Genomic DNA, 12,274 nt, shown 5'->3' on the forward strand with positions numbered 1-12,274 from the left:
GGTGAAACGACGAATAAACGACAAGGTTTTGGAACGGCCGCCCCGCATCATAACACGTGGAGGTCGGGGTCTTGCCCGTACTTCTGACGACAGAGCATGTTGCTGGTGGAGAGACATGTGTTAGGAGGCACACCACTGAGCGCACATCGCTGAACGTGGGACTTCGCTGTAGAAGACCGCTACGTGTTCATCTGTTAACTCAACGACATCTGCGACTGCAACAGGCACGGGAACATCGATATTGGACCTTGGATCGACGGAAGCGTGTTGCCTGCTCGGGTAAATTACGCTTGTTGTTATGACTAGGTTTGGTAAACGGATAATCGAAACATGCACCGCACTACGGCCGGAGGCTGGTGGATGTAGTACTACGCTCCGTGGACGCTTACCTGGGTTTTTCTGGGACATTTGTTAGTAATCGAAGGCACCAGTATACCTATGGACTACGTGGACACTACTGCGGACCACCTGTATCCTTTCACGCTTAAGATCTTCCGCAACAGTTAAGGCATCTTCTAGCAGGATATCTGTCTCTGTCACAAAGCCAGATTCGTGATACACTGGTCTGAGAGGCATTACAGCTTAACTGACAATGATGTGTTGGCCACCGAATTCGGCTGATATGAACCCAATGGAACACATTGGGGACTCTATCGTAAGTCAGCCTCGCGCTCACAAATTACCGACCCGTAATTTATGGCAATTTCTTTTAAAACGAAAGAAATTATATTCGCTGCACCGCTATCCGTGACAGTTAAGTTCAATTACTGTTTATTTACGGATTATTGGAGGCTAATGTCAGCGGTTGTGGGGTCAGAACTGGATTTGTGATTACTGTTTGTATTGTACTTTGCGTCAATAAAGAGAGTGTTGTTCTCAGAATATCATTTTTGAATTAGTCAATTACCTGACTTATACTAGTAACCTGATTACTGTAATCAAGTACACACACGAAAAAGTTTTGCATCATCCCGGTTCCCAGAACCCCTGAAGATAGACGCTGGCTGTGGATATTGTATCACAGACACATTCCCTTTGACTGTTCAGAGATGTCATTAAACCCACTCAAAGATGTAAACAACCAGGCATGAACAGCGCTTATTAGACGGGGGGGGGGGGGGGGGGGGGGTCCGACAGCCGATCGGTTCCAGTCATTCCACCAGGAAGGAGGTACAGAGCTCGTGTTGTCTGAGGTACAATCATGCCTAGACTGTCAATGCCGCGGTTCGATCGCGTCCGCATTGTTACATTGTGCAGGAAGGGCTCTCAACAAGGGTAATGTCCAGGCGTCTCTGAGTGAACCAAAGCGATGTTGTTCGGACATGGAGGAGATACAGAAGACAGCAACTGTCGATGACATGCCTCGCTCAGGCCGCCCAAGGCGTACTAATGCAGTGGATGAGCGCTATCTACGGATTATGGTTCGGAAGAACCCTGATAGTAACGGCACCATGTTGAATGTTTTTCATGCAGCCACAGGACGTCGTGTTAGAACTCAAACTGTGCGCTATAGGCTGCATTATGCGCAACTTCACTCCAGATGCCCATGGCGAGGTCCATCTTTGCAACCACGACACCATGCAGCACGGTACAGATGGGCCCAACAAAATGCCGAATGGACCGTCCAGGATTGGCATCACGTTTTCGACGCCGATGAGTGTCGCATATGCCTTCAACCAGACAATCGTCGGAGACGTGTTTGGAGGCAACCCGGTAAGGCTGAACGTCTTAGACACACTGTCCAGCGAGTGCAGCAAGGTGGAGGTTGCTTGCTGTTTTGGGGTGGCATGCGGGGACGACGTAAGCCGCTGGTGATCATGGAAAGCACCGTAACGACTGTACGATACGTGGATGCCATCATCCGTCCGATAGTGCAAACATATCGGCAGCATATTGGCGAGGCATTCGTCTTCATGGACGACAATCAGCGCCCCATCGTGCACATCTTGTGAATAACTTCCTTCAGGATAACAACATCGCTCGAATAGAGCGGCCAGCATGTTCTCCATACATGAGCCCTATTGAACATATCTGGGATAGATTGGAAAGGGCTGTTTATGGACGACGTGACCCACCAACCACTCTGAGGGATCTACGGCGAATCGCCGTTGAGGAGTGGGATAATCTGGAACAACAGTGCTTTGATGAACTTGTGGATAGTATGCCACGACTAATACAGGCATGCATCAATGCAACATGACGTGCTACTGGGTATTAAAGGTAACGGTGTGTACAAAAATCTGGACCACCACCTCTGAAGGTCTCACTGTATGGTGGTACAACATGCAATATGTGGTTTTCGTGAGCAATAAAAAGGATGGAAACTTTGTTTATGTTGATCTCTATTCCAGTTTTCCGTACAGGTTCCGAAAGTCTCGGAACCGAGGTGATGCAAGACATTTTTTGATGTGTGTATTTTTGTTGGTGGGCTGTAGACGGTAGAGATTTTAAAAACATTTTCGTAAGGTTTTCATAAAATTTTGACGGAACGTATCTGGTATGCAATTATTATTATTATGGGCTTTAACTTCTGTAACTGTTTTTTATTACTTGTATAAAGTGAAGTTACTTCCCTGCTTTATAAGGCAATTAGTGTGGAACTAGTGGGCTGCTGGAAAATTTTACTACTAGCAGAGATAGAGCGGGCGGTAGGTAGGAAAGGTTGACTACCCCTGGTATATATTCTTGTATGCAGCACAGTTTCGGATTTTGTTTATGAGATTACATCTAAACAGCACGGTCAGTGCTAAAATCTATCAGGATTAAATGCAGACGATTCGTTATTAAGTACAATCTTATACAGGTGTAAAAATCTTTCTTAAAACAGTAACGTAGAATAATTAATAAGGTGTATATAGCTAGGTTAGTAAGTTCGTAAACAGCTTACCTGAACGAGTCCACATATCTAGTGCCCAGTACGGAAAATGTTATTTTATGTAATGATATATACCAGCTGTGTGTGGATTTTCATTTAACATGTGTCTGGGCGATATCATCTCCTTATGTTCTTACAAAAATTTGATTTGTACGTGAACTGTGTAGTTTTTCTTACGTACAATGAAAAAGCCACTCATCTGCTAAATGCGATGCTGGCGCTGCAAGAAAACCGATTTTTGGCAGACTGTGCCTCCCTTGCTCCTTCCATTATTTCCGAAACAACTACTTGTGGCTGCTGGAAAGTAAAGCCTCCGATTTTTTATGTGAGAACCATTAAAGCTTTTCAAATAAAAGGAACTTTATTAATATACTACATCTTCATTCTCCATGTCTACATATTTATTTTCCAACATAGTTACCCTGGCGACTACCACATTTCTGCCAAAGAGAGCCCAGTTTGTTGATACCATAACGTAGTGAAGTCCTTGAAGATGTTTTTTTTTTTAAGTTTTGGAATCAGATGAAAATCGAATGGGCCCAAGTCGGGATTGTATGGAGGATTATAGGTGGCAGCGGTCCCAAGCCGTCTGTTTGTTGTAGATGTCGGAGCACCCGTGTCTTTGGTCTGGCATTGTCATGCTGTAGGAAAGGGTGCTCCACGAGTGGACGAACTCTTCTAGTTCGAAACACTATTACAGCACGCTGTTTCTCACGCACTGACATAGATAGTTACGTTACACTCATCATGCTACACGCTACAATTCCGAGCACTCTAGCGGCAGAGGGCTCCAAATATGTGGACATGTAGAATAAAAATGTAGATTGTTAATAATATTGGTTTTGTTTAAAAAGCATTATGAATTTTCACATGAAAAATTCGGAGGCATTACTTTTCAGTACTCCTTCCTAATTTGCTTAGCACCGTCGTGGAATAAAGGACACGGAAGTTGTGTGCGGGTTAACTTTTATACAGCTACAGAGACGTAGCTGTAAGTACTAGGAGACAATATGTAGATAATCAATGTGGTTAGCCAAGAAGCAATGGAGAGGAGGTTCCGGAGAGCAGCCAGTACGCACCTGCAGGGGCGCGGGCAGGCCGTCTCGTATCCTGGCGAGCAGCAGCTGCACGGCCGTGGCGAACAGCTTGCCCATGTCCGCGATGACGGTCAGCGTCAGCGGGATGCCCACAAGCCCGAACAGGATGCAGAAGACACGGCCCCAGAACGTCACCGGCACGATGTTGCCGTAACCTGCTGGCAGAGCGCACCGCATCAAGCAACTACTTCTACATCTACATCTATACTCCGCGAGCCACCTTACGGTGTGTGGCGGAGGGTACTTATTGTACCACTATCTGATCCCCCCTTCCCTGTTCCATTCACGAATTGTGCGTGGGAAGAACGACTGCTTGTAAGTCTCCGTATTTGCTCTAATTTCTCGGATCTTTTCGTTGTGATCATTACGCGAGATATATGTGGGCGGTAGTAATATGTTGCCCATCTCTTCCCGGAATGTGCTCTCTCGTAATTTCGATAATAAACCTCTCCGTATTGCGTAACGCCTTTCTTGAAGTGTCCGCCACTGGAGCTTGTTCAGCATCTCCGTAACGCTCTCGCGCTGACTAAATGTCCCCATGACGAATCGCGCTGCTTTTCGCTGGATCATGTCTATCTCTTCTATTAATCCAACCTGGTAAGGGTCCCATACTGATGAGCAATACTCAAGAATCGGACGAACAAGCGTTTTGTAAGCTACTTCATTCGTCGATGAGTCACATTTTCTTAGAATTCTTCCTATGAATCTCAACCTGGCGCCTGCTTTTCCCACTATTTGTTTTATGTGATCATTCCACTTCAGATCGCTCCGGATAGTAACTCCTAAGTATTTTACGGTCGTTACCGCTTCCAATGATTTACCACCTATGGCATAATCGTACTGGAATGGATTTCTGCCCCTATGTATGCGCATTATATTACATTTATCTACGTTTAGGGAAATCTGCCAGCTGTCGCACCATTCATTAATCCTCTGCAGGTCTTCCTGGAGTACGTACGAGTCTTCTGATGTTGCTACTTTCTTGTAGACAACCGTGTCATCTGCAAATAGTCTCACGGAGCTACCGATGTTGTCAACTAAGTCATTTATGTATATTGTAAACAATAAAGGTCCTATCACGCTTCCTTGCGGTACTCCCGAAATTACCTCTACATCTGCAGATTTTGAACCGTTAAGAATGACATGTTGTGTTCTTTCTTCTAGGAAATCCTGAATCCAATCACAAACCTGGTCCGATATTCCGTAAGCTCGTATTTTTTTCACCAAACGTAAGTGCGGAACCGTATCAAATGCCTTCCTGAAGTCCAGGAATACGGCATCAATCTGCTCGCCAGTGTCTACGGCACTGTGAATTTCTTGGACAAATAGGGCGAGCTGAGTTTTACATGATCTCTGTTTGCGGAATCCATGTTGGTTATAATGAAGGAGATTTGTATTATCTAAGAACGTCATAATACGAGAACATAAAACATGTTCCATTATTCTACAACAGATTGACGTAAGCGAAATAGGCCTATAATTATTCGCATCTGATTTATGACCCTTCTTGAAAATGGGAACGACCTGCGCTTTCTTCCAGTCGCTAGGTACTTTACGTTCTTCCAGAGATCTACGATAAATTGCTGATAGAAAGGGGGCAAGTTCTTTAGCATAATCACTGTAGAATCTTACGGGTATCTCGTCTGGTCCGGATGCTTTTCCGCTACTAAGTGATAGCAGTTGTTTTTCAATTCCGATATCGTTTATTTCAATATTTTCCATTTTGGCGTCCGTGCGACGGCTGAAGTCAGGGACCGTGTTACGATTTTCCGCAGTGAAACAGTTTCGGAACACTGAATTCAGTATTTCTGCCTTTCTTCGGTCGTCCTCTGTTTCGGTGCCATCGTGGTCAACGAGTGACTGAATAGGGGATTTAGATCCGCTCACCGATTTTACATATGACCAAAACTTTTTAGGGTTCTTGTTTAGATTGTTTGCCAATGTTTTATGTTCGAATTCGTTGAATGCTTCTCTCATTGCTCTCTTTACGCTCTTTTTCGCTTCGTTCAGCTTTTCCTTATCAGCTATGATTCGACTACTCTTAAACCTATGATGAAGCTTTCTTTGTTTCCGTAGTACCTTTCGTACATGATTGTTATACCACGGTGGATCTTTCCCCTCGCTTTGGACCTTAGTCGGTACGAACTTATCTAAGGCGTACTGGACGATGTTTCTGAATTTTTTCCATTTTTGTTCCACATCCTCTTCCTCAGAAATGAACGTTTGATGGTGGTCACTCAGATATTCTGCGATTTGTGCCCTATCACTCTTGTTAAGCAAATATATTTTCCTTCCTTTCTTGGCATTTCTTATTACACTTGTAGTCATTGATGCAACCACTGACTTATGATCACTGATACCCTCTTCTACATTCACGGAGTCGAAAAGTTCCGGTCTATTTGTTGCTATGAGGTCTAAAACGTTAGCTTCACGAGTTGGTTCTCTATCTGCTCGAAGTAATTCTCGGACAAGGCAGTCAGGATAATGTCACAAGAGTCTCTGTCCCTGGCTCCAGTTCTGATTGTGTGACTATCCCATTCTATACCTGGTAGATTGAAGTCTCCCCCTATTACAATAGTATGATCACGAAACTTCTTCACGACGTTCTGCAGGTTCTCTCTGAGGCGCTCAACTACTACGGTTGCTGATGCAGGTGGTCTATAGAAGCATCCGACTATCATATCTGACTTCGATAAACCTCATATCGTCAACAAGAGAAAACACTAGCCACATGTTCCATGATTTACATGAATTCCACCACCACAGGTCGCAAAAATTATTTCACTTTCTCCCGCCTACGTAAGTAGCGTTTTTTAATGAAACCACGCCCTATCCTGCCCAACATTTCCAGTCGTAACGCATTCGTCCCGAAAAACACCACTGTCTGACCTGTCTCATTACAATCACCCACACTATGCTGACACGGTTAGTCTCTTCTCCAATGGTCTCATCAGCTCTGCGTACGTACACTATGTGATCAAAAGTGTCCGGACACCTGGGTGAAAATGACTTACAAGTTCATGGCGCCCTCCATCGGTAATGCTGGAATTCAATATGGTCTTAGCCCATCCTTGGCCTCGATGACAGCTTCCACTATCGCAGGCATACGTTCAATCAGGTTCTGGAAGGTTTCTTAGGGAATGGCAGCCCGTTCTTCACGGAGTGCTGCACTGAGGGGAAGTATCGATGTCGGTCAGTGAGGTCACGAAGTCGGCGTTCCTGAACATCCCAAAGCTGTTCTATAGGACTCAGGTGAGGACTGTGCCGGCCAGTCCATTACAGGGACATTATTGTCGTGTAATCACTCCGCCACAGGCCGTGCTTTGCGAACAGGTGCTCGATCTTGTTGAAAGATGCAATCGACATCCCCAAAATAATCTTCAACAGTGGGAAGAAAGGAGGTGCTTAAAACATCAGTATATGCTTGTGCTGTGATAGTGCTACGCCAAACAACAAGGGGTAGAAGCCCCCCTCCATGAAAAACACCACCGCTTCCGAATTTCACTGTTGGCACTAGACATGCTGGCAGATGATGTTGACCGGGCGTTCGCCATACCCACACCCTGCCATCGGATCGCCACATTGTCTACCGTGATTCGTCACTCGACACAATGATTTTCCACTGATCAACCGTCCAATGTCTACGCTCCTTACACCAAGGGAGGTGTCGTTTGGCATTTACGGGCGTGAGTGTGGCTTATGAGCAGCCGCTCGACCATGAAATCCAAATTTTCTCACCTCCCACCTAGCTGTCATAGTACTTGCAGAGGAACCTGTTGCAGTTTGGAATTCCTGTGTGATGGTCTGGATAGATGTCTGCCTATTACACATTACGACCCTCTTCTGCTGTCGGCGGACTCTGTCAGACAACAGACCAGGAGGACCTGTATGTTTTTGTGCTGTACGTATCCCTTCACGTTTCCACTTCACTATCACATCGGAAACAGTGGAACTAGAGATGTTTAGGAGTGTAGAAATCTCGCATACGGACGTATGACACAAGTGACACCCAATCACCTGACCACGTTCGAAGTCCGTGTGTTCCGCGTAGCGCCCCATTCTACTCTCTCGCGATGTCTAATGACTGCTGAGGTCGCTAATATGGAGTACCTGGCAGTAAGTGGCGCCACAATGCATCTAATACGAAAAACGTATGGTTTTGGAGGTGTCCGGATACTTTTGATTACATAGTGTATTTCATCGTCAATTTCCTTCCTACAGTTTACCCAGGGCTCATCATCAAACTTACGTTTATGTTCCATTCCCGCCCACAGTTATTACATTTCTGTTGCTATCTTTTACTGCACAGTACAGTAAGATTTTGTTACGGAAGGCTACGGAGTAGGCAGGATCACAGGGGAGTCTCATCGAACGACGTGCCAGGTTGTCACATAGCGTGAGAACGGCTGGGCCAGCAAGAAACACATCGTACTGGAGCAGAGAGAGGCTGTTGGGACTCACCTACAACGGTGATCGCCAAGTAGCGATTTTTTTTATTATTTATGTTTATTGGTAACTATTAATGTACTGCTGTGGCCGTGCTGGTGACGTCACTCGCACTGAGAACTTGTTACTAATAATTTTAATATCATCTCAGTTCATCAGGAAATACTAATTACAAACTTTAATTACGTTCAGTGCTGATTGATGGAAAGGGTGGACCTGTCACTACTGTGCCCTGAGAAGGCAGGCGCCAAACTGCTAAGATAGCTCATTACTAATCTACGATCGGTTACCGACGAAGTAATACATGAACCTGCGTATGCGATGTTGTATTAATCCAAGGTAGTCTACGATCGGTTTTAGAGGTGGCAACACGCGAACTAGAGTGTGAAGTGCAACTCACGGTAAAAATGAAATTAATTGTTAAAGTTGCCTCGGAAAACATACTAGCACCACCTCATGTGTATTCTAAGATCGTGTGAAGCACTTGTTGACTTTTGCGGTGCTCGGGAACTAATGATTAATGACCGGGAATCTTGTTATGAATATTAATGATAGATTGACTCTACAAATCGCTTTACTAATTTTTCGATTGGTGAAATGAAACAAAATTAATTGGCATCCTAACATTTTGCGAGGCTCATTATGCTTAAGCATTTAAATCTACCCACTTGCCACATTATTATGTATTGTTTATTGCACAAGCGACCGACGGAGGATAAACAGTTGGGGCAACGTCTGCAACACGCGAGGTAAGCAAATTGACTACAATTCTGTTACGAGAAGTTCGAGGTGGACGCACTGGACTTTTATTTGTAAATCACACGTAGCGTCATTGTGCGTCCCCGTGTACACATTGTGACAGACCATATTTCTGACGTTCATTCCTCTGTGTCCTGTGATAGTGTTATACTTGGCATTTCTTGTGTGCGGAAAATAGATTTAAACAACGGTTAATTTTAATATGAAGCATTAAACCCTCATATAGCGTTTCACCAGACACACCAACGCACACCAAGTTTCAGCCATATTGGTCTATTTCTTTGTGTTTGGCATTCGTGTGAATCAAGGAAGTCTAGTGATTTTCAAAAAATGGACGAAAAAGAATTTCGTGTGGTGATTAAATATTACTTTATGAAAGGCAAAACGCCTCAGGAAACTAAATACAAGCTTGATAAACATTACAGTGACTCTGCACCTTCGATTAGAACAGTTTGTAAGTGGTTTCAAAATTTTTGGAGTGGCCATATGGGCACAAGTGATGCTGAACGTTCTGGACGCCCTGTGGATGTTACGACTCCAGAAATCATTGATAAAATCCGTGATATGGTGATGGATGACAGAAGAATTATGGTGTGTGAGATTGAGACATGAGAAAGCTATCCGCAAGATGGGTTCCGCGATTCCTCACGCTTGATCAAAAACTGAATCGTGTGAAGTGTTGCAAGGATGGTTTGCAGCTGTTCAGGAAGAATCTGCAGGACTTGAAGCGTCGTTTCGTCACTGTGGATGAAACATGGATACATGACTACACTCCTCAGACCAAACAACAATCTAAACAATGGGTTAGGAAGGGAGAATCTGCACAAAAAAGGCGAAGACCATTCCTTCGGCCTGAAAGGTTATGGCGACCGTCTTTTGGGATTAGCAAGGGATAATCCTCAACGATTGTCGGGAAAAGGGTAAAACTATTACAGGTGCATATTATTCATCGTTATTGGACCGTTTGAAAACTGAGCTGCAATAAAAACGCCGGCGGTTGGACCGCAAAAATGCTCTTGTCCATCACGACAATGCACCAACACACACCTCGGCAGTTGTGGTCGCAAAATTAATGGAAATAGGATTCCAACTCGTTTCACATCCCCCCTATTGGCTCCCTCGGACTACTGTTTGTTCCCAATTTGAAGAAACGACTGGAGGGACAAAGATTTTATTCAAACGATGAGGTGATTTCAGCAATTAATAGCTATTTTGCAGACTTGGACAATTTCTATTATTCGGAAGGGATCAACAAATTAGAACAGCGTTGAACGAAGTGTATAAGTCTAAAAGGAAACTATGTCGAAAAATAAAAAATGTTTACCCCAAACACATAAGTAGTTTTTGTTTTTGCATGGGCTTTTCAAACACCCTTCGTATTTCCAGCTTACCCCAAGCAGCTGCAATAACAATTCCGTCAACAACGTGACAACTCCAACCCTATCAGCATCACAAGCACAAGCATTCATCGTCATTTCAGAATCATAATTCTGAGCTGTTCAAACAGGTTCCCCTACTTTTGCTCTTCGTATAATTGCTAGTCTTAGGAACAACGAATTGACCTTTTAACATATTTTGCATATTTCTACTGAATAATATCTTATGGAATAATTTTCTTGTGTAACTCATCGCTTAAAAAGAAAGTACTGATTACACAAAAGTAAACAATAATAACAATATGTTCTGTTCAGCCGCAGTCATGTTGTGTGTACCTCTTCACGCAGCTAGGCATTCTAACTGCATCTTCACAATATACACACATACTAATCAAATTCGTCATACATAATTCATCAGAATTTGAGAAGAATAGCAATGTCCGCAGCTATAATATTAGACGAAAAACTGACCTTTATTACTCACTATTAAAGCAGCCTGTCGCTCAGAAAGGAGTTCAATGTGCATCACAAAAAATTTTGACCTCTGCCCAGTAACTTAAAATGTTAGTAATACAAGTTCGACATCTAACCTAATTTCATTTCTTCTAGGCTGTGACTGGCCAGCATGGAGCGATCCACTGAAACCAACTACGTTTAGATATCCTCTAAGCTGAATCGTCCCGCGTAATTTCATAAAAAAAATGAAATGAAATGAAGATCGTATGGCGTTGTTGACCGGGAGGCCCCATACGGGGAAGTTCGTCCGCCGTATTGCAAGTCCTTTTTAGTTGACGCCACTTCGGCGACTTGCGCGTCAATGATGATGGACACACAGCACCCAGTCCCCTGCCGGGAATCGAACCCGGGCCCCTGCGTGGTAGGCGGTAACGCTACCGCTACGCTCCGGAGGCGAACTTTCATTAAAAAAATCGCTTAAATTATCTGTGTGCCGTTTAACTCTCTTAATCACCGTTTTTTGATATTCTCGACTTTTTGTTTCTAACTCCGCAACATTCAAATTCTGTATGTTTTAAAAGCAGCACAGCGTTGTTGCCCCTCATTCCCACAGGAGAGTAAAATAATGATAGCAACCAACAGAGTTATACAGCAGTCTGATACTTGCGAATCGAGAAAAACAGTGCGTTTGGCACTGCAGCACACCGTTCGCCGTCTGCTCCACGGCTGTCCAAGGAGGTCGTTGTGTAAGATGGAGCCGCACTGAAATATCACACAGCCATGTGCTGCTCCGACTTTACATTTATTGTTTATTTAGTATGGTAAGATTAGAGTCTTCAAACCCTCTTTACTGTCGCACCACGGTCTTATGTATACAACACTTTTTCGCATCACAGTTTGTTCACACGACGATAGTAATAATAATACTGTAAATAATAAGGCAATAATGGAAGTAAAATAATGATCTGAAACAAGACTTGCACACATGTAAGCCCCTTCAGAGAAATAATACTAAGAAGGAACTAAAAGCGACAATTGCAATACACTGCTGCTGCTGCTACTACTAGTAGTAGTAGTAGTAGTAATAATAATAATAATAATAATAATAATAACAATGTTATTATTATTATTATTATTATTATTATTATTATTACTAGTAGTAGTAGCAGCAGCAGCAGTGTATTGCAATGTCCCGTGTGAGGTTGATAGATCCTCCATCGGGCGCCTCCCCAGGTGGCGGATAGGGGAAAGCCTCCCAGATATGG

At 43.8% G+C, this 12,274-nt stretch overlaps 1 protein-coding gene across 1 annotated transcript in view; it reads right to left on the reverse strand.

The window, feature by feature from the left end:
• LOC126253167 (TWiK family of potassium channels protein 7) overlaps positions 1-12,274 on the reverse strand; it is a 490,190-nt gene that overhangs the window by 112,926 nt on the left and 364,990 nt on the right. The window contains exon 3 of the mRNA XM_049954325.1: positions 3,955-4,127. Coding sequence (XP_049810282.1) covers positions 3,955-4,127 — 173 coding nt within the window. The remainder of the gene's footprint in view (positions 1-3,954; positions 4,128-12,274) is intronic.

The sequence above is a fragment of the Schistocerca nitens genome, chromosome 4 (assembly GCF_023898315.1).
Source record: "Schistocerca nitens isolate TAMUIC-IGC-003100 chromosome 4, iqSchNite1.1, whole genome shotgun sequence".
Taxonomy (NCBI): Eukaryota; Metazoa; Arthropoda; class Insecta; order Orthoptera; family Acrididae; genus Schistocerca; species Schistocerca nitens.